The 25993-nt window shown below is 48.5% G+C and overlaps 1 protein-coding gene and 1 long non-coding RNA gene across 6 annotated transcripts in view; one reads left to right on the top strand and one right to left on the bottom strand.

Annotated features, from left to right (window-relative positions):
* LOC137843729 (uncharacterized) overlaps nucleotides 1-24552 on the top strand; it is a 153718-nt gene extending 129166 nt beyond the window's left edge. The window contains exon 3 of one of the 2 annotated variants that reach the window (XR_011089653.1): nucleotides 24041-24552. This is a non-coding gene — a long non-coding RNA (uncharacterized lncRNA). Of the gene's footprint in view, nucleotides 1-11611; nucleotides 14306-24040 lie in introns of those variants that run through there. The other variant, XR_011089652.1, reaches the window with a different exon arrangement.
* TRIM29 (tripartite motif containing 29) lies at nucleotides 307-25393 on the bottom strand. Of its 4 annotated transcripts, none has more exons than XM_068659305.1 (9): nucleotides 24533-25393; nucleotides 17077-17172; nucleotides 15609-15842; nucleotides 14993-15191; nucleotides 11364-11447; nucleotides 8273-8332; nucleotides 7001-7102; nucleotides 5829-5905; nucleotides 307-2802 (listed from the first exon to the last, which is right to left on the bottom strand). In XM_068659305.1, the coding sequence occupies exons 1-9, from the start codon at nucleotides 25391-25393 to the stop codon at nucleotides 2740-2742; spliced, it is 1776 nt and encodes a 591-aa protein (XP_068515406.1). In that variant the 3' UTR covers nucleotides 307-2739. The 4 variants fall into 4 exon arrangements, with proteins under 4 accessions (XP_068515406.1, XP_068515407.1, XP_068515409.1 ...); XM_068659306.1 differs by having other exon boundaries at nucleotides 7001-7099; XM_068659308.1 differs by lacking the exon at nucleotides 7001-7102.
* Nucleotides 25394-25993: the final 600 nt, after the last annotated feature.

Here is a 25993-nt window from a genome sequence, read left to right as displayed (position 1 = left end):
CAAGAGAGGGCATCATATGGACCAGAAATCGGAGAGGTTGGCAGCTCTGCTTGCGGACACCAGGCTGCTCGTGTGAGCCAGCACCTTCCTCTGGTGGGAAATGGTGAGGTTGGAGAGGGAAAGGCACCAAAACCCCAAACAGCCACAGACTGAGGGCTTGTAAAATGCCCTCTGCAGGGAAGGACTCGCATGGGAGCAGTACGTGGGAGCTGGTCTAGCTGGGTACCAGAAAGCAGTGAAAACCAAGCCTCTGGAAACTGGGAGAACGCATTTTTGTTCTGTTGTTGTGGGATTTGTTTGTTTTGGTTTGTTTTTCAACCCCCTTGCTCCTATAAAGAATATTTGGAAGAGACCTAAACTCAATGAGGCTGTTACGAGCGTGCCAACACCAAAGACAGAGACGTTGTCCCCAGGGGGTTTTGTCAGACATGGAGCTTTCTCCTTTATTTCTGCAGTATGTGTTGCACACGTGAAGGGCCTGGTTTACATCAGCGCAGTCGTGTCCTGTCTGAGGAGATGGAATTCCTCTTGCTTTGCTGATCGAGACAAACACGATAAAAAGAGTTCATGCAGAACACACCTTGAAGCGAGGGACAGCAGGGGCAGGAGCTGTGCCCCCTCCCCAGCACCCCTGCTGGGGATGCCAGCAGGGCTGTGGGGAGAAGGATGGGGACACCCAGCCCGGAGGGAACGGGGAGCAGCTCCGCTCGTGTTGGGTTTTATCGTGTGTGCGAGATCTGAATGAGGCCCTCGAAGTGAGGAGGAGAAGGGGAGAGAACAGGGTGAAGGAATCGGGGCTGGGGAGGGGGCAGCGGGAGGAAGGGACCCTCGGTTCCTTCACCCTGTCATGGTCTCAGGGACCCCCAGGCACTTCGGATGTGAGCTGGTGCTGCAGCAGAGTTTGTTTAGGGCAGGCAAGAAGGGTGGGGATGTTAATATCCAGGTTTGGGGGGAGGAGGGATCGTGCCCACATTTTGGGAAATAGGAAGGAAGAGGTGGAAGCTTTCACTGGAATGGAAGTGACCCAAGTGAATGCAAGATGCCTGCTCAGGGGGGAAATAAAAAAAAAAAAAAAAAAAAGAATAAAGTCAGTGAGATTTTGGGGTGTGTGTTAGGGGCTTCTTCTATCCTTTCTCTCACACTCGCTCAAGCCCCACAGTGCATTTCCTAGCAACTCTTCTATCCTTTCCTTTCCTCTCCCCTAACTCCTATCCTCTGTCCCAGTTTCTCCTTCCCGTCCTTCCTCACCATGCTACCCACTTACCCTCCGGTCATTTAAAACAAAAAAAAACAAAAACCAAAAAAACAGAATATAAAATAAATGCCATTTCAAGTATTCTGGAGCAACCAGCTTCCAGCCTCAGAAGTTTAGTCTGAGGTGTAAGGATTAAAAAGCAGTGAGCATCATTGCACAGGGATTAGCAGGAAAGTAATTTTCAGGGAGCAATGGGTGTGACCTTTCTCAGCCAGGCATTGCAAGCGTTTGGGGTGGGAAAGGCAGGGAGAAGCCGTTCCAAAACCACTTGAACAGAGCAAACCATGCAAAGGAGCTGTCAGGTCTCATTTTTCCCCTCTGCAGCTACGTGGCACCACTGGAGGGCTTTGGTCCTGCAAGGGGCCATCTGCTCCCCTCGGTGGGCTGCGCAGCACCCAACCTCTTGACTTTGTCCAAGGGCAAAGAAAATAATCTCAGGGAGATCACGGCAAGGTTAAACCAGCTCTGGCTGTTCTGCAGCCCAGGTGCTGACGTGATTCATCTATCCGGGGGACAAATAAAAAGGACTGTCCTCGGCAAACTAATTCCCACTGCTGAAAAAAAAATAATAATAAAAATCCACCAATTTTGTTTTAGGGGAATTTAAAACAAACAAAGAAACAGAACCGCCCAACACCTGTGGCACCTAATCAATCTTCTATTAGTAGGATGGGTTTTCTCTCTATTTTTTTAATTTGAAAGCTGGCTGGAGGGATGCTTTAATTGAATAGAAAACCTCTCTGCCCCTCCACCTGTAGCTGGCCCAGGGCTACAGCAGCTCGAAATAGGTCCCGTTGCTGGATTTTGCTAAGCAGGTGGAGCAGGGCTGAGCTGATGAAGGGCCTGGGGAGGGCAGAGTGCCACCACAACGGGACAGGGGGGTCTGCAGGGGTCTCGGGCATGTGGTGGCACTGGCACTGCTCCCAGTGAGAGCTGTGCATCCCACCCGAGGCAGGGCTGAAGATGGGGCAGAGAGGCTGGGGAAGAGGTTGGCTTGTCACCGCTCCTGGTGGCTGGGGGCTCCCCATCCCAGGAAGACCCCTGAGCCCCCCCAGCTTGGGACCTTCCACCAGGACTATAAGAGCTGTGGCCGTACAACCACTCGGGACAGCAGGGCAGCTGGTAAAACAGAGCGAGGGGAAGGGGTGGGTGCTACCCAAGCATGCATGCTTCCCAGGAGAAGCAGAGCAGCCAGCTCTGCAGAGGCAAAGGGAAGGGTGGTGGCAGAGAGGGAACGAGGAGGTGGCAGCAGAGGAAGGGGTTACGTTGTTAAGGCCTGCAGAGCTTTCAAGGCGATTAGGTGATTTGAAAAAAAAAAAAAGAGTCCGTGTTTCCTCTAGTAAAAGGCTATTCCCTTCTGCACCTTCCCTCTCCCTGGCAGAGATTAGAGCAGCAAGGTTAATATAGTAGCAGGTACATCCACGAAAATCCGCAGCTGAGTCTTCACTCCAAGTGCTGCCAGCTCTTCCCTAAATCTTCAGGAATCAAGGTGCCTCGTTGGAGGTGGCTCCATTGCCTTTGTTGACGTAAAAGGGGCGGTAATGTGACTGCAATGGAGAATTTGGGGCATGTGAGTTTGACCTACCTTCGTTTTTTCCTGGCCGCCTACACTTCACCCAAGCGTATGCATCTTAGCACGCTCCTATCTTAACACCTTCAGCCTCCCGTCTTGCGGAGAGCACCACCTCACCTCGCTGCTGGAGCGAGCGAATGCAAACGGTGTTGCTTTTTGATTTGCACATATGCTTTGCATAGGCTTCATTCCTAAGCCAAATGAGTCTGTGCATGATATAAAATCTCAGACTGTGACTCACGGCTTGATGAGAGGTTTCTGGGAGAAGAGGAATGTCACCTCTAATTTTATGCTTCTGACAGTGCCTTTTAATTGCTCGCTAACCTGAGAGCTCATGGGAGTTTTCACACTTCACGCCGTGCACAGTTATGTGAGCGATGGACTGGCTTGCACGGTGTTTATTTGTGCTCCCTGGCTGGAGAGCCAGAATTCCTGTGCATGGAAATTCGCACACAATGGTGCATTGTTTATTTGCACCTCCACACGTTGCGGGGCCCTGCATAAATGTTTGTGTAAACAGGAGCATAAGCGGAGGAGACACAAGGGCAGAGCCTGGAGGAATTGCCATTTTCCTGTCTCTCCAGCTCTATTTACCACAATCCCTAGCTGTCTGTCTTCTCATCAGGACCTACCCCAGGAGTTTCATGCTTATCTGCACCATTACAAATAAGCAACACGTGGCAGAGGTGTGTTGTACAGCCTGGTGTTGGCTGGGGATGAGTGCAGAGCACAAAAACTCCTTTATTAGCTAACAGTGCTTGTTGTTTGCACCGTTCAAGGTGAAATCTTTAGCCTGGATCTACCAATACTGGGGCAATCAACCGATTCCTCCTGTCGTCTTTGTTGTCCCCTGCATTGCAGTGCTTTAAACTCGAGGATTAACCCGTGTTGCTCCTCCAAGAAGCAACTCAGAAAAATGCTGCCTTGGACACTGCCCTTGAGAAGCACCAAAACATCTCAAAACATCTGTGAAAATGAGGATGTGCTTCCACCGGTGGTAGACAAGGCAGTGAGGAAGCACCTCAGTGTTGCAGCATCTGATCTGCCTTAGGTTTGATCTCCTGCCTGGATCTCACTTGCAGAAGGTGTCCGTACGGCTGGGTGCAGTGCACCAGTTAATACTGGGCATGGCAGGAGCCTGGAGGCATGGGCAGAGCAAATCCAACCCACCCTGCTGCTCAGTGCTGACTCCCAGTACCTCCTCCTCAACGCTCCATTTTGGTGAAATTCTTTTCATTTTATGGCTTTGATTTCCAAGCTAATTAAGAGATGCAAGGGAGGTGGGGGCTTCATTTTAAAGAACTCCCTGTGGTCTAAAAAGACATTGCTCCTTATACAGCACAGTCCTTTGTAAAAAATCATATTTACAGACCTTTTAGAGTGTGTATTGCTTAAATACATGTTTAAGACTATTTTTAAAGCTAGATTATTGGCCCAATAGGCCATAAAAGCTCCTGCAGAGCTCCTGCAGCCTGGAGTGTATATTTCTATTTTGGGACTTTTTAATGCTCGTATTTATCAACTCAATTGTTAGGTTCAGGGATATCTGGTGAATAGAGGCTATAAAAATAAAATGGCCACTACAAGTGTATGCATGAGAGGGACAAAAAGGCCAGTGACGTTGTGGAGAAGTTAGCCAGGCTTTCTCTGGGGGAGGGTTAAGGCAAATTTGGGTTGTGTTCACAGAGCGCAGCATGCTCATTGCCAGGCAGTGTGGATATTTTTGCTAGGGAGACCATACTCACAGCCACCAGATACCAATGGTAATAGAAACTTGACTTTCCTGACCAGATTTCCCAGTGTAACAGCCCCGTTAGGGAGGACAGACTGGCATCTAAAATCCCAGGGTGGGATCTCCATCTGGGCACACACACCATGAAGCAGTGGCTCTTTTACAAAGGTGGGGAGCAAACACAAGGCAGAGGAGATACTGCAACAAACTGCCGTTCCTAGGAGATATGCTCTGCTGTCACACACTCAAAGACTCAAGGCTGGATTTTCTGAACCTGCTCCAGGCTGTCCAGGAACATCCCTGTCGCTGGCATTCATCTGCTGGAGGGGCCTTTTAAATTTAGCAGACATAGAGCTGCAGTCCTTGAGCAGCCACTTGCTAACTGCCGTGTATTTTCTCTGTTTTCTTCCTCCAGCACGAGAATGCCATCAATTCTTGACCCTCTCCTTCTTACAAGTCCTATTTCCAGGGAGCAGTAAATAATCTTTCACAAATGTATAATGAGAATTCAAAAAATAGATCTCAGCTGTGGAGATGAGGGCAAAATCTCGATCATCTTAATTCAGATCATGCAAGATCTTAATGCATCACGGTGCAAAGGGATGTTACGAACAAGTGGATGAACTTATGTGGCTGTGCATTGATTATCTGTTAACTGTGTGCATGTGAGAATAGAGGACCTAAAATACTACTGTACTCTGGCCCTTGTAGTGTACTGTTACCTGTTTTGTGGTAGCCGTGGAAAATGAGTGATTTGTAACTGTTCTGGTGATTTATCATCACTGTCTGACCTCTCATCTTTGATATTGTCAGCTCGCCGTGGGATGTAATTAGTATGATCCTTTTATATGGTTATCTGCGGCGTTACACAATTTGTGTTTTCGAGATGTCACAGACCACTAAGAGTACACGATATCCACGCAGGGAGGGAAAGTTCTGCAGATCCCAACATGTCTGCTGTAATATTTGTAGAGCTTTTGGAAGCTGGGATCAAATTCTAGACCAGGGCAAAATCCTTTCAAAATGTCATTTTGAAATATCGATTATTCCTACGACCCACAGCTGTGGTGGCAAGGGGATTAATCTGTATCCCTGTCTGGATGCAGCCAACCACAGGAAAAACAGCAGAAGCTGCTGACCTGAAGCTTCTGCTTTCCCATTTCCAAAGGACCCCAGCCCTGGTCCCTGGAGCCTCAGGTATCCTGAGGACAGGTATTTCTCTTGCTGAAGCTGCGCACGTGCTTTCACACCGAGGGAATGTTTCTTACCAATACAGACTGCTTGGAGGATTTCCACGTCTGTGGCGTCACCTTTGCAGACTGATGTCTCACTATCGAGGGATAAGCTGTGACAACAGAAAAGAGCCTGTTACAGGTGGGTCCCTCACACCATCCCCGCCTCCCCTCGCAAGCATCGAGGCAAGCAGCAGGACTGGACGTGCCACGTAATTAGTATTGCACTGCTTGGCATGGAAATGCAGCCGTTCCTGGGGTAGGACACAACAGCCATCGGACAGGGGCCTGCTCCACCGCCCAGCCGGTTGGGAGAAGGGAGTGAAGAAGGGCTGGCTAATTAAAACGTCTGAGGAATGCAGGGAGGCGGAATGCAATCAGTCCAATTAAATTTAGGCCAAGTCCTGAACTCAGCACTCTGACTGCTGCGAAGAGCACTATAGGCTATTTAATTAGTGCAAAGAGCCGCGGCCTGGGTTTCATGTCAGAAATTAATGACAGTACCTCTGGCAGTGCGATAAGCCCTAGCCCCCTCCTGCTGCACCAGCTCAGCTCTGATTCAGGACTAATAGCAGCCCTGCTGCATCACAACCCGCTGCAGCACTGCCGGGTGATGGGCTTTGGGCTTTCCCCACCACCTCCCAGCTGCAAATTAATCGGGCCTGACTCTGCTTGGCAGGTGCTGATGCTCTAGGATTCAACCCTTGGTGCCCTTGAACTAGTTGGCAGTGCAGAAAGAGGATTAGGAGGCAGCGGATGGGGGACCCTGGTTCAGATGAAGGAGGATTGGCAGCTAGCACATGTTTTTTTTTAAAGGTTGTGCTCCATGGCTGTTATTATTTTAGGGTAATAGCTGTTTTGAAACCCTGATGAAGCTAGGGGGTAAAGGAAATTAATCTCATGTTCTGGTGTTCCTCTCTCCCTGGTTCCTATGCATCAAAAATCATCTAAATTCCCATCTCTACGCCTTACAAACAAAATTAAAACCCCCTCCAACTACTCCCTAGATAAAACCACACTTTAGTAAAGTCCTTTTGCCCTGGTTCAGGGCTGTGTGGTTCTCATCTGAGAGGCTGGCAGCCCGGGCAGGAGAGGTGGGCCAGCTGCAGGACTGCTCCAGGCCCCCTCGCGGGAGGCATTTATGTTAAATTCCTTATCACCTAAACGAGGAGCAGGAGGAAGGAGGGGAAAAACCAAATGCCTAGTACCGGTCTTAGTGAAGAGGCTCCCATCAGACTGTTTGCTGAAGTCACCGGGCGGATTCTGTCCCACCGAGGAGAACTGAAAAGGCAGCTTAGTGCCATTGCCTACTGGAAGACAGAAGAGGTTTTGTTATTCCACGGCGCTGCGTGCTGCACTGGGGAAGCCTAAGCACTTCAAAACACACCCTGTAAAACTACCTCCAGCCAGCCTGGGGGGAAATGGGAACTGGTGGCTTTGTCCCTGGTCTTTTCCTTAAGAAAAAGCAGATGAGAGTGGTGGGGTCCCGGTGTGCACAGTGTGTGAGTGTGAAGAGGTCCCAGTGCTCCGGGCAGGGAGGGAAGAGCTTTTCTCTCGTGAGACCCAGAGTGCAGGTGTGACCGAAGAGCTTCCTTGCAGGAAAATTGCATCTCCAGGAACTGGGGTAGCGAGGCCAAACTACATGGCTGCCAAAGCACTTGAGCCTTATTCAAAGCCCGGTGAAATTAAAGCAAGGCTTCCTCTCCTGGCCAACTTGGGGTCAGGCCCTGGCTGCCAAAAGGAGTCTGAGAGCAGAGGCGATGAGAGGGAGAGAGCCCTGCCTGTGGCACGGGGAGCAGGAAAAGCTCAGCTGTGGCTGTGAGCCACGAGAGCTGCCCCAGCTCGGGCTGAGCGGCCACGGATGCTCGTGGGCTGCCAGTGAATGAAGGCAGGAGTGTGAAAAAGCAAAGAAAAGATGGGAGAGAAAAGGGAAGGTGGGGAGCTGGGCAGAGAAAGCACGACTCGCTGCTGCTGGTCTGCACCGTGCTACCACTGAACATCCCCTCCCCATCATGCTGGTGCTGAACAGGGGGCAGGCCACAGCTCTGAGAGCTTATGAGCTACATGGAAAGTGTATGTGAGAGGGAGAAGAGCAGCCTTGTGCTTCTTAAACTGCCTGGGGGGAGCCACAGTCAGCTCCAGTTCCTGCCCCCAGCTCTGCAGCTCGCCTCGGACAAGTTGGTGTTGGCACTCCTGTCGCAGCTGGGTAGGCGTCTCAGGGGCTTTACAAACTCTTTTTTCCATCTTCTTTTCACTGTTTGAACAAGGAGGACCGGTGCTACCCGCCCCTCCTATACAGGCAGTGCCTAGAGCAGCGAGACCTGGGCGCTGGGTGTGCGCAGGCGGCGCTGCTGACCCCGGATGGCTTTTTGGGACAGTGACAGGACAGCTGAGAGGGGAAGCAGAGGTCGGTTAGCCAGCTGGAAAGCTGTGGCACGGGGGGTTAGATCCTTTCAAACTGAAGGCGGAATTACCCGTACCAAGTGTTTCCTCAGTCGCTTGGAAGGAGGAAAATTCCCATGATCGTGGGTTGAAACTGGCTGTAAAACAAGAGCATCCAGTTCAGCAGTCGGCTCCTGGTGAGCTGGCTCCAAGGCCTGTGCCTGGCGTTGCTCTCTGAAACAGTCCCCACCGTTTTGGAAGCAGCCCCAAAGCAGAAGTCCGGGTTCGGGGAGGAAAGCCTGAGCTTTTTCTCTACATTTTAGGGGCTGCTGAGCAGGCTTTGCAGCACTCACAGAACAAAATCCTCAGTGCTGCAGAGCTGCCTTTAGCCACATTAAATTGCCAACTTCAGTTTGCCTACCCGACGTGACTCTTTGGCAGAGAGACCTGCAGGCAGAGGCTTGGATTTAGAGCACGAGAGGCACCAGCAGAGGAACGTTTCTTGCTCACGTGAACTCTCAGCCTCTGAGACAGGCAAGTGCTGCAGGGGTGCACACCGTGATGCAGCCTAGTGCTGCCGTACCCCTCTTGTGAGACATCAGACTCCCAGAGGAGCAAAAAACGTGATGAATGCTGTGAGCTGTTTTGCTGCCATCCTGTGGTCTGCGTTTCTAGTTCAGCAAGGTTTCTGTTGAAGCAGTTACCTCTCCCTTCCTATGCACCGAGTCCCTCCTGCTTATTTAAAGACCTGCAAAGGCACAACGTGATCTTTCCAACCTTCCTCTGGCTTTGGCCAAAATGTTTGCAATGTCAGGAGAAGAAAGCTCACCAGAAGAGGACAGAAAGGAGCGTCGAGCAGTTTGTTCCCCAAATTTTAGGCAGCGTTAGAAGCCCTTTATGTCTCCCCTATGCCTCATTTTGTCATCACTGCAGATGATGGATGCTCTGTGATATTGTCTTTAACGACAAGAGCAGTGGAAGGCTCCTTAAATTTAAGCAGGACTTAAAGACCTACAGGGTCAGCTCAAGTCCAAGCAGTTTCTTGGTGTGGGCCACTGCAATTAGCACCGAGCTCTGCTCAGGTGGCATTCCTCAGCACAGCAAGCAGACGTGCTGCTGTGGCCTACGGCAGGACTTGCACTGATCCAACCCAGCAAGAAAAAGGGTGTGTTAGAAAACCATCACGAGATATTCAAGGATTCTGTGCACATTGTGCAATACAAAGGGTGGAGGGGGCCCTATTTTTTTTTTCTTCCATTTTATGGAATTCCTTAGAAAAAATGCAATTGAAAGCATTTCTGGACTTCTACACGAGACACTGCTAGGGGACAGAAAGCCCTAGAGGGTTAAATGATTATGGCTACAGTGCATTATTCATCAGATAATCCTTTGCTAGCCAGCATACAGGCTTAAGTGGGTCATGTCTCCTGTTTTGCCTACTGACTCATTCTGTTGCCAAAGTCCCCATCAGTGTGGTTGGAGCAGCTGGTTCCTTTCCATCACCGTGTTCCCATAAGGGATCATTTTTGCACCCTCACCCTGGTGGAGAGCCCAGCCCTGCTCAGTCCCCATTTCAGCAGGGAGGGACCTTGTGTGCAATCACACGCTTTGTTTTTTTTGGGTGAAGTAACTTGATCGGTAACAAATAGAGGACGAGCAGCTTTGGGAAGCAAAATGTGGCTGCTCTCAGGACAATGTAGGTGTGTGGGTGGAACAAATGCTCCCCCCAGCATTTGTATATTCAAAAGCCCATTGCAGGAAGTGATGGGTCATGGAGCTCCTAGCCAGTGTGCAGCACTCACACACCTCTGCAGCTGTCTGCATCCAGAAAGTGGCTCCACTGGCTCTGATAACATGAAATAATAAACCCCATATCCAGCAGTCCTTGCTGATTTCCCCAGTCTCGTGGTCAGTCCTTCGGGAGGCTGGGATGTTGAGTCCCAGCTGGGAACCAGGGTGGCCCTGATCGTGGATCTCAGCAGCTCACCCTCTGGAGAGGAGCAGAGGGGAATTTGGGCACCATGGCCCAGAGCAGTGAGCAGCCTGGCTGAACCATGGCACTACTGCACATGGTTTCCTCCTCCTCTCAGCACGTCGGGTTTCAGCCTTGTCCCAGACACACGTGACAATTTGAATTTTGATAATTTAACCAGGATCTGCTCCCCGTCCCCACGGCACCAGGCAGGGTCGCCCGCAAGCTGCTGGCCGTGGGCTGCTAACGGAGAAGGGCAGAGGGGAAATGCAGACAGAGGGCTCAGTGTTGGGATCTGGGCTCTCCCCACAAAACCCTACTGCTGGCAGAGGCCATATCACACCCCACACGTGCCTTCGGGGGGTGCCACCACTAATTGCAGGCATTTCGGTTCACCCTGCCACGACCTGGTTGTTCAGAGCAGCAGCTGCAGGCACCAGGAGCAAACCCAGGTGGGGCCTCGCTCGCCAGGGACCAGAGGAAATGTGGTCACTGATTTTGTGCCGTGCTTTCTGCTCTGTCGGTAACACAGGCGCTGCTTTGCCTAGGGCTGTATCACTCTGTGCTTCTCACTCTGGAGGTCCTGATGCTAATTTGGAAGTAGACAGCTGCCATTTTACAACTGAATGTGTTGAAAAGGGGCATTCGCTCATCCGGGAGTGTTCAGGCAACAGCGGGGCCATAAGCAAATCTCAAGGGCTCTTGTTGTCAGTGTAAGAAGTCAGAAAAGAACCCCAACCTCCTGCTTTTTTAGGACACATTACTCACTTCTTGCATCCTTTCCCTGCCAGGAAAAAAAAAAATGTTTTCTGGTGAAAGTAAAATCTGAACTCAGATAAAGCCTGGTGTAGCTTTCACGTTTGATAGCACACAGGGGTGAGCTTCTGGTGGAGGTTAATGCTTACTTCGACCTGATAACGCGTGTTAAAACTCCCCTGTCTTCACAAACTTCCCTCCTGAACGAGTTCAGTTGTTCCAGCTCTCCTGCTAAGAGCCTTTGCTGCCTTGTTTGAGATGGAAAGGCAAAAACTGCTCAAAGCTTTGTAAGCTGGAGGCAAGACCTGGCATAAACAAATGCAGGGGGACCGATCGTGATCCAGTCCAGATGGACAGCATTGATATAAGTGAAGGAAACCAAATTTTGGGACAAATCACTAATGAAATTCCTTTCCTATGCTGAGCTCGGAAGAAAGCTGGCCACCGTTGGGCTGCCTTACCTTTGGGAGACAGGAACATGGAAAATCTCTTCAAGTTGTCGGGTTGGTTCCACTCGTAGTTGTTCATCATGAACCGGTGGTCGCCTGCGGGAGCAGAGCAGGAGCTGAGTGGCCGTGAGAGGGACAGCAGGAGGGGAAGGGGACAACAGGCTGGAAATGTGTCCTCGAGCACGGAGGGAGAGGTGGTGGCGCCCTTTGGAAACAAATTGCTCTACCCTTGTAATTCTATCTTTGTAACTTTGCCCTAGGACTTGCTGGCTGCCAGGTCGAGCTGCCCCAAAATGAGCTGGCTGCCCAAAATTCTGGGATAAAAGAGGTTTAGCACAGCTGAAGTGTGAAGAGCGGAGGAACAGCCCTTCCACCGAGATACGCTATCTCCTGAGTATCCACAGGGACACTCCAGGGCTGAGGCGTTTTCCGACCAAAGGACTGCTCCGTGGCTAAAATTGGATCCCACTTCAAAGGTGCTGGTTTGGGTTTGGCTGCTTTTGTGTGCTCAGCCTGTGCACGGAGCTGGCTCTCAACCAGCCTGTCTGGAACTGCAAGTAGTGCAAGGCTGGAGAAAATCGGAGTGCTGGGAGAGCTCAGTGCGTTGGTTTGTCCAAGTTTTAAAGATGCTAAACCTGAGCTGCAAACAGCTCCAGCTTCCTGGGCTTTCAGACAAGGATGTTTGGTTCGAGCTTCATTCAAAGTGAATGAATCCTACCCTTTTGCCAGGCATTTACACAGCCTGGTTTTGGTTCTCTGAGAATGATCCACAAGAAATGATGCTGTATCAGGTCACTTGCTCAGAAAAAAATAATATATATATATATATATACACACACACACACACATATATATATATATTAAGTCCTTAAGTCTTCTATAAATCTATTGTTCTCTGCAAGTTCTCTGTAAATTTGGTTCCCACACTTAGATAGTTCAATTGTTTGAATCTTAAGTCACTGAACAAACTTTTATGTTATTTCTGCAATTTATTTCTGTGCTATTTAAACTCCCTGGATGCTCTCTGATTATTTGCCTCCTTGCCACACTACTAAGTAGGTACCTGTTATGACAACTGAAAGAAAGTGGATTCCCTTTGGAGTCTGCTATTAAGCAGGTTTCATTCCATTAATATAATATTTCTTCCTGGGATTTTTTTTACACTAGAAGATCAAGCTGGCTGCAAATGAATTTGTTGCAGTGACTCAGGGGGAGTCTGAGTTAATTAAATCCATTAAGTAATTGTGGAGTTATTTCCTTGCAGTCACTAGATGCCGAGTGCTGTCCTCTTTCAAGTGTAACTGTGGTTTGAAAAACGGAGAGCTGCGAAGTTTTGGAGCTGCACCTTAAATAACATTTCCCAGCTGAGTGGATGCCACTGTTCTTCTCATTAGGCAGACTCCAAGCTGTGTCCATTAAATCCCCCATAAAGTTTCTGAAAGTGCCCAGGTTTCTGGCAGTGGTAAAGTGTTGCCCTGCTCAGAAGTGCTTTGGCACTTGATTCCCACGGATTTCAAGTGCCGTTGAGGATTTCAGCATCAGTAACATGGAGGGGAACCTAATTAAAAGTGATCAACTGATCAGGAGGTAGCCAGCCTTTATCTAGAGCTGCTGGAACTGAACATATGCATACTCTTGGGTTGTACAAATGGCCAAGTAAAGTATATTTGCTTCAGGATTAGCAAAAATCTTTGACTGCAACGTGTTGTTGCCTAACCTTCAGAAGTGCTGTGAGCAGTTGGGTAGTTTGGAAATTCTGCAAAAGTCCAAGCGAACAAAGGAGAAGAAAGAAAAACGTACAAAAATGATTTTGGGATCATTTTCTTCCATCTACATGTATTAAGTTAGGGCCATATTTCTCAGCAAACCTTAGCATACAAAGTGTTGAGAATTTGACCATGTAAGAATTTGGTCAATGTAAGAATTTGACCAGCACTGCAGTGGTAAGTGCTGGAAAAGAAGTGATGTTCAATTTCTGCTCCTGTTTAAGTGTATGGGACTTTAAAAAACTGGCTCCAGCTCTGCAACCTCAGCACTTTGAATGGGACTCCTGACTTTTCTCAAACATTGGTCCTATGGACCAAAAATACCTTGTCTATCTCATTCGTGTCTAATGGAAAACGATGGTGTTAGGTAAATGTTAATGAGCTGTTCGCAGTGCAGGCTCCTTGGGGCCAGGGACTCGCTCTTTCTCTCCGTTCTGTAGGAAGGCAGCATGCTGTCGCCTGATGAATACCTGTGGTTTTCATTACACGTTCACATGTACTCTGGGCCATGTCACCTTCATTCCTACTGCTATAAATTGTGAATGTCAGACAGGCTGGTTCACAGAACCCAGGCTCTGAAAAATGTTGTTTGTTCTCCAGTAATGGGTCCTGTGTTGTTCTGACCTGTGTGCATCTATTTCATAGGTGGTTTTTTTTTTCTCTATCCCTTTTTTTTTTTTTTTCCCTCAGTTATTTATTTCTTCCTCTCCTCATTTATTGTATTATCTTGTAATGTGCATCTATCTTTTCTGGAAGTTGGACAGATTTGCATGACCGCTGCCCAGGAAAAATGTGCTGTATTAATAGGAGAGGATTGTTTAATGAGTGCTGTGAATCGGAATGAGATAACAGTGATCTCACAGGTTTGCAGCAGAGATCCTCAGCTGCTGGTGCAGTATAAAATGGACTTGAAAGCTATTCTTGCATCTTTTTGAGTCATATCTGGACAGCAGGGTGCAATTTACCCTCGGGTTACCTATCCAGCTTCTTGACCTTTATTGCTCTGCTATCTGAGGTTCCACAATTATTAATAGGCTATATCCTCATAGCAGCCCGGTGAGATAAGGCTTTATTTCCATCCCTATTATTCTTTAGTGCAAGAGGTCATTCAATGGGATTAAGTAACTCGCCCAAGGTTACAAAGGCCGTTTTTGGGACAGCTGGGAAGTGAACTGTGGTTGTGGGGTCCTGGTCTGGTGCTCCGTCCTTCTGTCCTACGTGGGAGCTTTGTGCCTCACAAGTCCTCTCTGCAGAGCTAACTGGAAGAGGCAGAACTAACTGGAGGAGACAGATAGAAAGTGGGTTCAAAGGCTTAGAAGATTCCTTGCAGTGCTGTGGTATTGACCCTGCCCTCTCTATTTACATAAGAAAGATTACTCAGCCCTAAACACTGCTGAAATGCAGGACCCGTTGGGCACCCTGTGTTTGTAGGAAGCAAAGCTCTGCCCAGTGGGACCTGTGGAGCTGTGATCAGAGAGCTCTGCCTCTTCAACGTCTGGCTTAACCAAAATGGAGACTTTTTCACTGGAAAAAATGGTTATGAGACTTTCAGTGACAGGTGCTTGTGGGACATTTCATGTTTCAGGCTGAAACTTTCTGTTGTAAAATGGTATGTGATAGCAGCACAGCAAATATGTTAACTGAGCTGGACAATAGATTTAGATAGATTAGATTTTATATATATATATATATAAAATCAATCCTGCCTTCTCTATTTATGTAGTGAGCTACTGCATTGTCTTGATGTTGGTTGGGATCCCGTGGTCCCCTACACATGAGGTGCTTTAATTCCCTGGCAGGACAGCTGGCTCCATCCCTACCTCTGGCTCTGCCCGGGGAGGGATGGGGCAGTTTGGGGTACTTTGGATACTTTACCGTTCTCCATGTGGTTCCTCTCGATGAAGTTGCGGCCCAGGTCTGCCTTGCAGATCTTCTCCACGTGCCTCATGCAGACGTTGAGGAGGTCATCTCTGAGCAGCCCCATAGAGGGGCTCATGCTCTCCCCTTCAAGCAGCACGCTGTATGTCGGGAGGGATGGAGGGGGGACGTAGTTCCGCATCAAAGCCCCAAACTCCTGCCAAAAAGAAAGGGAGAGATGTTACTGAGGAATACAAGATATGTGGAGGCTAGATCCTGAGACTGGCTCCAAATAATATGAAGTGCAAAGGAGAATAGTGAAGACTGAGGGTGGAGCAGTCAAATGTTTTGACTGTGAGCTTTAGCCACAAAAAAAAAATATATATAAATAAATAAAAGGAAAAAGACAAAGAAATATGAGAAGAAATATGAGAAGAAATATGAGGCGTTGGCATGCCTCTAAGTTCATTCTTCACCTACCAGAGCAGGCATGCTTGAAATGTCAGGGCCAGTTCCTGACATCCATGTGCATTGAACTGGAGAAGATTGATGCTTCTTACACCAAATGGGGCTTTGTCTTTGGGACAAATCACACCCTCATGGGAAAAGGGAAGGCAAATGAGGTGTTTCTGACCTGGAGGAAGAGCACGGAGTCACTGATCTGGTGGATCTGCTCCCTGTTCTCCTTGTCCTCCCGCAGCAGCTTCGCCCTCTCTTCCAACTCATCCACAATCTCCTTCACGTTCTCTGATGCAATCTTTTCCCTCTGGTCCAGGGCAGCCTTCACTTCATCCCTCTGCCTCTCCAGGTCACGGATCAGCTCTTTGAAATGCTGGTCTACTGTGGCTTTCTCGTTGGTGGTGTAGTTCTGCAGGGGGAAAGGGTTGGAGAAGGGGGCAGCAGAAGAGACGTGGGAGAGGGCAAGAGAAATGAGATGTGAAACTTCATAGGGAGACACTTGCTAACAGGGAGATGCAAAGGGGGATGTGTCCTGGCATTCTCAGCACCCAAGACAGTGAATATGGAGACTCTGGATATGCAAGTCTTAGCACCAGAAAGCTGTGCTGAAATAAATAATGTTAATTCTTGCAATAATTGTGTATATATATAATCTACAGTGCATGCTGTCCTCATTGTTATAAGAGCATATCTCTTCAATTCATGAACTGCACTCGTAGGTGTAAAAAATATGTGTATATATATGTTTATATGCAAAAAAAAAATGTTTAACCTTCTAAATCATGGCTCTGGCTCCTCAAGGATTTACGGATGAAATTTCCTTCCATTCCAATGGAAGAAAAGTGCCGAAGCACTTTATACAAACCTGATCTCCACGTCCCTCTGAAATATTCCTCAGAGTGACTGTGGAGGTAACTATATTCAGAGCTAAAATTTCTAGGTCATATTTCCCATAATAATAATAGGAGTAGTAATAATAATAATAATAAAGCAGACGAAAAGCAGAACTGGCAAGCCAGTGTGTGTGCACCACATGAAAGGGAGAAGAACGGCTTTGCCTATTAATATTATGCAAATTCTCTGGGGTGTCTCCAAATAGTGTTTTCACTGCTCTATTCAGTTAGGGTGTAAATGAAAAAGAAAAACACCATTACTATATTCTAACCCTTCGTGTGGTTGAAAGGATTATAAAGAAGCCCTCCGTCAGTACGGAAATGAGCTATTCCATTATAAACAAGACAAATGCTGGTGTAACTGCATCTATTTCTGTTGCCTTATCTCTGCCTGGGCAATCCAGAGCCCTTCTGGAGTTGATTTTTGTAGGTGAGCTGGTAAGAAAGAAGCAGCACACCTTTGTTTCCAAATCAGCCTGGCTACAGGTGATGGGAGAGCTGTGGGAACCCAAGCAGGGATGTGTCCCGGGTGACTCTGTAAGGAGGCTGTGCTGCCGCCTCTTGGTCTCCTGCTGGGTGTGTTGCAGGATGAGCTCAGCAGGAGCTGTTGTTTCCAAGACTTGGAGTGAGGGAGTTTGGGAGAGTGACGAGGTAGGGACTAGGTGAGGAATGGAGTGAGTAAGAGCTGGGTATGGCAGAGACATTGAGGACAGGAGAAACAGAGAAGTGGACTTAATATCCCATACGCACCTTGATGCGGTCCCTCTCCTTCTGCCACTTGTCCATTTCATCCTCTACCTCGATGATCTTCAGCTGCAGTTGCTCTTTCTGCAGTGAAAGCTCAGCCTGCAAGAAGAGGGAAGGCTCATGAGCAGGGGCAGAGGGTGGCCTGCTTCTAAGGGGTGCTGTGCTCCCACCGAGCACCCGGCCCTGAGCAGCAGTGACTGGGAGGTTTGGGTTCCTGGCACTGCTCGAGACCAGGTGCTGCCTGTGGACACCATCCCAGAGCTCCTGCCTGGGTCAAGAGGTTCAGTTCCCTCAGCAAAGCCAGCAGCAGAAGCACCCACCTACCCGGCTACTGTCATGGTGCTGCTTTTAATCACTTTAGAGTCATTAGCTGGAGGGAGAAGAGGCCTGTTTCAAAATTCAGCTGTGTGTGCAGCGAAGGGCCCATCCCAGGGTGTGCCTCTGCAGCAATAACAGTTTTCATGTAATTACGGAATGACGTTTGACGAGTGTTGCAACAAGAGGACGATGCCTCCGGCAGGAATTCTGTTTAGACAGGATTGTGGATTAATTTGCTCTGAATTGAGAGCTTTCATGTTATGATGAAGCTGGGGAATGCTTGGAAAAAAAAATATATATAAGAAAAGAAAAAAAAAAAAAAACACAAAAGGAAGGGGAGAGGAGGCGTAGTCGACCATGCTTGGCTTAGATCAGCAACTTCACTGGGGTTCATTTGCATTTTGTTTTGCACTGCCTTCCCAGGGAAGCATGGCCCAGACATGGGAGAGGGTTCGTGGAGCTGGTGCCCAGGGCTGCCGTGCACCTCTGGATCAGCACCCGGCTGCTGAGCTCAGCCTCGCGCCGTTACCTCCAGCAGCCCCTCCCTCCATCACTGCTTTTCACCACCTCCCTGCCCAGCAGATCATGCCAGAGCCTTTGTTTACGTGTCTCGAGATCTTTCTGTGTTTCGTGTGTGGTTGGTCGCAGCACAAGGGTAGCTACGGGCAGTCTGGCTGTGCCACACATCCCCAGAGCTCTTGAGGAGCCGTGTGTTCCACAGTGGAGATGAGGCATATCAGAAAGTCTCTGAAAACCCACGGTACATGTGAGATCCTTTGGTAAATGCCTGCATTACCCAAAAGCACTTATATTAGGCCAAAAGTTAAGGCAGGGGAGATGAGGGGTGGATGAACCCAGCAGCTAACACGGTGAGGTCTCTGCTGTCAAAGCACAAGGCGTAGCTCCCACTGCTTTGCCACCAGTCCAGGAACATAATACAACATGAAAACCTGGGTCTCCTCTCCTGATCATGTTTGCCCTCAGGGGTGGGAGTTAAAAAGTTTTCACTCCTTCATTCAAGGAGTAGAAAGGAGCATCGTGCTGTGAGGAGCAGGCAGCGCAGTGTCAGCCAGCTCAGGCCAGGGAAATCAGCCCATCAAGGCTCTTGTCTTGGTGCCAATCGCCCCAGTGTCTGAACATCCTCTTGAGCTTGAATCAAGCACAGCTGCAGCTGAGAGCCATTCTCTCTAGCTGTTCCAATTTAGAAAATCTCTATTTATAGAGGGAAAACAGTTTGGTGGTGGTTGTATTGCCCTATAAAAGAGCAGAAAGGGCAAACAAAAAGGGTAAATGCACTCAAAGGTATCTCAGTGCCAGGAGAGCTGCATCCTTATACCATCATTGTAATTGCCCTTCTTTGTGGAGAGTTAGGAGACCATACACCTTGACAGCCTACGGTAGCCAACTCTATGCAGCCATGAGGTCATATTCTACAGGGATTTGGGACAGATATGGGAGGGTTTCATAGCACAGGTTCATAAGAGAGCCATGTGGATATCAAGATCAGAAAATTTGCTCTACTACTTATCAAGAAAGTAATGGAATGAGCTTGACCCTGCACTCTCCACATTTTCAAGACAGTGACTCAAAGGAATGCATGCTTGTGTCCATTCATATGTGCACTGCAGCAAGACAAAAAAGTGTGCAACCATCTCTGCATGGCAGGGAAATGTGATGAGATAAAAGCCCTTCAGATCCAGATATCCATCCCACTCCAGTAACCAATCTGAGATCTTACAATGCAAGCTCTTCCCTTGAGCCACGGAGCTACATCCAGATTACTTTCATTGTTTGCAAAGTAAAAAGAAGTCTCCTGACCAATAGAAGGACTTGTTCCCCTCCTTGTCCCTAACTATCAGGATATTCTCATGACAAAACTGTGAATGAAATCAGATAGAGAGGGGCTGAAGTTTTCTTTTGAGAAGGGCAGATGTTTCACAGCCACATAGACGTTCCTAATCACAACAAATTTGAAAGGAAATGTCACTGGAAAATTTTCCAGATGCTGGCTGTAAGGTGGTGATAACAATATTATACTTTTTATGGTACTTTTTAATTAAGACGGGTCTCAAAGGAATTTTGCAAACTATTACTTGCTCAAAAGTGGTAGCTAACTCTTAACAGCTTGTTGGAGTTATAATACCCCTTCACCCAGAAAGGTAGTTTGGGTGCCTCTGGGATGGGATGTAACAACTATTTAAGATCAGCCCCACACTACAATTTAAAGTAAGAATTATGATTTGCAAATGGAAATTACAGAGATAGTTCCAATAGCCAGAATGCAAATCTCACAGTCATCCAAGTTCAGCTTGGGTTAAAACACCCATAATGAGGGCAAAAGGAAATACTAGTACAGACACCAGGCAAGGCAGGGGAGATGAAGGGAGGCTCTCCATTGCATGATGGCCCAAACACAAGAACTACTCTTACCAAAATTACCAGGAAAAAAAAAAAAAAAAAAAAAAATGAAGAAGAGGTCCAGGGAGACTATGGACTAGTACAGGAACTGGTGGCGTGGAGGTAGATTCAGTAAGGAGAGACAGAGCACAACCAGGCATTCAGCAAAGATGATTTCATGATGGTTTTAGGCCCTGTTTGATCTAAGGTGGGATGGCAGATTGATTTACAGTAGGGTCTTCTCAGCTTCATTCCCCATAAAGAAACTTCTCTTCTGGCTTCCTTCATCTCTCTCAGATTTTCTAGGGCCCATAGTCCCCAGTCCCCCGCTACATCTCCCCACCCCATTGTGTGAGACTCAGGTTTAGAAGTTCCCAGTGAAATTTTATATAGGAGCTGCACCTATCTTTGGAGAGGTCACTACAGCGCAGAAATAAAAATAGCAGAGAAAAAGATCTAGGAAATACACATTTAAACCATTAAGTTTGACTCCAGCAAGCTGAGAAATGCTTGCACTGAGAGTCTTTGAGCTAAGAGAGGATCCCCTGCTACAGCCTAAATTAATTAGGACAGTCATGAGGCCTAAGTGAAAGTTCAGAATGTACACCTAAACATCCACAGCTGAACCCAGCCCTTGTGCTACAGGACCTGGAGATGTGAGATTATGACTCTTGCATCATGATGCAACTCATTTTTGCAAGGCAGCAATACAAGCATCATCATGTCTTAATGCTCTGGGAACCCAGTCCCTGAATCAGGAAACACCCCTGTGTCACCAGCCTGGGAGAGCTATGGTAATTACCCGACAGCAACAGCCAAATGCAATAATGAAGCCAGGGAAGAAGTGTTTAAACTAGTTATCCCAGTACAGGGCTTATATTGGAAATGGCATGGCTGAGAAATTAGTGAATTGCTTGTTTGAGATGATTTCTGCTGGATTTGCTGTAGGTTTTTCAGTCTAAGCTTGCGTTAAGCAGAGGCAGGTGTCGGTGGGCTGTGACTTCTGCAGACTCTGTCAACACCCTACAAAAATGCCAGTGGTAAGCATCTTATTTGAGACTAAAAGGCTCTCTGCTTTGCACAGTTTGAAGGAGGTGGAGGATTCCTTACCCACAAGCTGGTGGATTTTCCCTGTGTTCTGCCCCCACTAATGCAACAAATGGGCAAAGCTTACTGTAAATCACATTTTTCTGCCAGGCCAGGCAGAACGGTGTGCAGGTAGCTGCACTGCTGCTGTGGGAAGAGCATTTATTTTCAGTTGTGTCCGCAGAGCAGCCACAGCTGGTGTAGATAAGGTCTTGTGGCCACACCGTGCCCTAGTGGGAAATCGTTCCCATCAGTGGGAAAGGTCAAAAATCCTTCCACACATCAGCACGCTGCTGTGTGCTCCATATTCAGCCAGAACTATGCCAAGAAGGCCCAGATGGGAACCCCTCTGCATCATCTCTGTGGATGGTTGCCTTCAAAGCCTCTTTTAGCCTGTGAAATCTCCCCTTTTACAAGCTGGCTCCCCTTTCACAAGCGGCTCCGTTGCAGCCAGGAACACCCAGCTCCCGTTCCTGCCCAGCGGTTCTCTGCTGCCTCTTTAAACCTGCTGCACGGTGTGAACTTTTCTTTAAAGGTAAAGAATTAAAGGGGAAAAAAAAAAAAAAATCAAAGTGCTTTTCGCTAGATCTGACCCGACACGCTGAGTAGTGAGGCTGGCGATGGAGAGTAACGCCAGGTTATTTGCAGCCCTGTGGCTGGCAGGCATACGTGGAGTTGTCTCCTTCTGAGAACAGGCCTGTAAAACAGGTTCTGAATGAAGGATCCCCTTCCAAAATGAAGGATGCTGTCTGCAAGGGGGGGCTCCAGTTCTGCTGGTAAATCAAGCTGGCCAGAGGGGTTTATCTGAGTGTACAAGCTGCTATTGACAATTCTCACTTCTCAGTAGAGTGTGGTTATTACCCAGCCTCAAGGATTTTTTTATTTTTTATTTTTTTGTGGTCGTTTCTTGTGCTGATTCTGGGGGTCATTACTCATCCTTTAAATCTGTAGCAGGAAATAAATGCAAAGTGGATCTGGGGAAGGAACTGGAGTCTTTCTTTGTAAAATAACAAATACCACTGGATAGAAACTCAGAAAATACATCTCCATCCTCTGTGCTCAGTTGTCTCTGTCTGACCCCTTGTGCCTTTCTCTCTTGGCCGCTCAGCACCACGCCAGGAAGGGCACGAGGGGCTCTCACCCTCTGGAGGGGGGTGCTGCTGTGCTCCCCCTGTGCAGACAGAGATCCCACGCTTTGCACTGCCTGCCTAAATGCCCTAACCAGGGGGTGACTGCGTGCTGGCTTGTTTGCATTCCTCTCCTCTTAAGCCGGGCTGTCTGTCTGCATTGTGGGGCAAACCCAACGCTGCAATACAGTAGTATTTATGTATCTTTGCTACAGGCTTGTAGCAGGGATAAATTCATGAAAGACACTGTAATGTGCATTAATTCAGCAATATGGAAGGAATAGGAGCACAATGTAACATACTACATGACATTTCTGCAACCCAATTGCCAAGCACCCAGGCTAACTGCCAAGTTTCAGATCATCACAGCATGGAAATCCCCCAGTTCTGCAGGAATCCCCTCCAGGTGTGGCATCACAGTATGGCCAGGGACTGGGAGATCCTTGCAGATAAGCCAGGTGCTCCTTGGCACTGAGTAGAAGTACAGAGCTGTGTTCTGGTCACCAATCGAGTGGTACATCTAGCAAGTATTGAGGCAGCAAAGCTCCCCTGGAGCTGCTTGGGTGCCAAAAACGCAGCAGGGCTGGGGTTGACCTGGTGTGGGGTTTGTGCTTATTCTTTCCACAAAGGCAGCAGCACCGGGCGCACTTTGCCACTCTTCCAATTTGTGGTTGCGTTCTGGCTCAGCTGATTTGCAAGACTTGAAAAGGGATAGGTGGTGCACACAAGGGCCTTGGAAATGCCCATTCCTCTTTGTGGTTCTTGCTGAGCTGTATTCTTCACCAAGGGTGAATACATCAGGGCTAGGAATAAACATTTGTAAGCAACAGCTATCCTGTGAATTGCTTTTGTCTGAGTGAATGCTCGCTCAGGTTACAACACGATCACAACTCCTTGCACATGTCTATGATTCATTGATAAAGCCCTAAATCCCCTAGGCTTAGCAGCAGCAGAATCAGCACAGGAAAGGCGTGGACCTAGCGAGAGTAACGCAAATACTCCGAGAGACAGATCAAACACCATTTAAATCTCAGTGAAGGTTCCTCTGCCCAGATCTGCTTCCCTGTTCACAAGCAAGGTGTTGTAGGTCCACCCAAACACAGGGAGAAGGCTCTGGCCAGCTTTGGTTCCTCAAGGGAGCAGCTGTTAAATTCTCAAAGGAAAGGGCCAAGAGGAATTGGACAACCTGGCAGACACTAGGCACAGCTTTACGAAGGTTAGGCATATGCTGCGGAGTATTTCCGAGCTGACATCAAAACACAAGAACAAACAATCATGAAACAAACAGCGGGCTAACAACCCCTGCAGGAACGTCTTGAAGAGAGACTGTCTGAGACATGGAAGAAGCCTTGTCTGGTTTCAATAAGGCTGCAAGGTGGAGATGGCATTGGAAAAACAGACCAAAAGTTGTGCACAGGAAGACAGAGAAGAGCTCTGAAAAAGATGCTCCTCCAGCCCAGCCTCATGAGTTAAATCTTCCTAGCACTGTAGAGTTAAATTGTTCCTCTGAGTTCAGGGTAACTGCAGAATTTCCACGCACAGCTACTTGTATGTGCCTGTTCACCACATCAGAGCTCTTGCCTGGGCTGTGATTAAGACTGGGATTTAGCAGGTCTCAGTGCCTGTCCAGTTCCTGACATGGGCTGGTTGTGTGACTCTAGGCAAATTGTTTTATGTTACCGTTTCATTGGGCTCCTTTCTGTAATCTCTTCTGTCCTGTCTGGAGACATCAGAAGGTCTCCAGGCCAGGACATGCTTTTGCTACAGATGCGTGCAGCACCGAATTGTGGTGAGACCCTGATCTTTACTGAAGCTAGTGGAATAATCTTACATCCACCCAGAAAGCAAACAGCATGGGACTTTAGGCAAACAAAGGTGGGAGACTTCTCATTAGTGAGCACTGGTTCCCATACCAGTCCCATCCCTTTAGATGTCCATCTTCTGAACCTATTGTAGTAACACTTCAGGGAAAATTAAAATGCTCTGTGTTTGCACCAGGTTTTTTTCTTCATCTAAGCTTCAAAAGGCTCTTCCCATAGGTGGGGCTCAACATCATTATCTCCATAACAGAAAAGACAAACAAGAAAGCAGGAGCTCGCTCCAAGAAGCTGAGATTGCAATTTTCTGCAGTAACCGCAAACCGGAGCCGCCACTGATCGCACTCTGGGGGTCCTGAACCTGAGCGATGCCCACCTTGCTGGCTGGGGGCAACGCTACTCAAACACTGTCAAAACCTGAGGCAGAGTTTTGGAAACTGGATGGAAACCAGGTTCTCTACCCCACCTAATGACCTGGTGCACAGCCCCGTGGCTATGCTGCTGGAACCAGTCTTAGAGGAATGATGGTCCCATCGCAGCAGAAGCTATGCCACATCAGTTCTCCACCAAACGCTCCCCATCCACCACCCTTCCATCCCAAAATTACACTGAACCGTGATTTTAGGAGACCGTAGGCTTGAGAACAAAAGCCGAGGTGTAACATTGAGACCCGTTGGAAAGGCCGCTGGGAACACGCAATGAAAAGGGCATTACCTCTTTACCCGCTTTCTCGATCTCCACCGTCACCGTGCTGTGGTTCTTGTGCTCCTGGAACATGCAGAGGTAGCAGATGCACATCTGGTCTGTCTGACAGAACAGCTCCATGGTCTTCCCATGCACAGGGCATTTTCTTGCTTCAAAGTCCCTGATGGGGTCCAGGAGCTGGTGGTCCCGGAAAGCCGCTCCCTCCAGGTGGGGCTTGAGGTGCAGCTCGCAGAAGGAAGCCTGGCACACCAAGCAGGACTTCACGGCCTTTTGCTTGTTGTCGATGCAGGAATCGCACAGCACATCCTCCAGCTTCACCCTGGGCCGCGACCCGGCTGCTCTGTCGGGCACCTTGTTGAAGGTGGCTCTTCTCAGGTCCCCGGTCTCCACCAGAGGCAGGGAAGACTTCTTCATGTCCCCCATCTGCCCGCCGGAGAACAGCGGCTTCCTCCCTTCCCCTTCGTTAGGCAGGAAGCTCTTTTTGGAATCCAAGGAGAAGAGGGACTTCCTGAGGTCGCCTTTATCTGCGAAGGAGAGGGGGGGTCTCCTCATGTCTCCTATCTGTCCGCTGCTGTACTGCATCTTCTTCGAGTCTGCCGAGTCCATGCTGAAGTAGGTCGATCTCTTCTCATCGGACGACTCCACAAACTGAATGATGGGCCTCTTCCAGTCACTCCCAGAGAAGAGGGAGCTCTTGATTTGCCCCGTCTCCAGAGAAGTACCGCCAGTGCCCTTCATTGGCTCCTTCTCCCCTCCGCCAGGGTTCGAGTTCTTCTTCACTTCTTCATCTTTTTTGGGGGCGGACGGGCTCTTCACATCCTCTGGCTTGCCGGCGGTACCATTTGTCCTTGCTGCGCTCCCCGTTTCCATTGTCTAAACAGGGCGAATTGGTTGGCTTTGCTGCTCGGCCCCTTCTCCGGTTCCCGTCTCCCAGCCCTCTAGGAAGCGGCTCCGTCCGCGTGCCTGCCCGCGGTCGTCCCAGCAAGGAATGACGGTGGAATGCAGGGAAGTTTCTGCCCGAGTGACGCACCCGGAGCTCCTGCAAGGAGGAGGAGGAGGAGAAGGACGCCCGGATTATGCTAGGTAGAGGCAGGGAGAAAGGAAGAAAGAAACAGACGTTACCAGGGATCAGAAGCTACAGCTGTGCAGTTAATTATACAAGGCGGTCCACACCCAGGAACATTCTTGTCTAACCAGGTTTGGGAGGAAGGGCTGTTTATATACATAGAAATGCTTGGAAAAAAAAAAAAAAAAAAAAAAGAAAGAAGTCATTTTCATTAAGATGTAGCAACCAGTTCTACCGCTTGTTTCAAAAATAATTTTGCTCGTTGTTGCCAGGAGCTGAGGTTACCTCCTTGCAGAGATGGGCAGGGTCGGAGAGACCATGAGATGCCGAGGATGGGTTTGTTAACTGGGTCATACACATGCACAAAAATAATTATGGTTGTAATTAAAATGAACGCCTAGAAT

The sequence above is a fragment of the Anas acuta genome, chromosome 23 (genome assembly GCF_963932015.1).
Source record: "Anas acuta chromosome 23, bAnaAcu1.1, whole genome shotgun sequence".
Lineage (NCBI taxonomy): Eukaryota > Metazoa > Chordata > Aves > Anseriformes > Anatidae > Anas > Anas acuta.
Note: the sequence above shows the minus strand (reverse complement) of the source record. Positions and strands in the feature narration are given on the sequence as shown.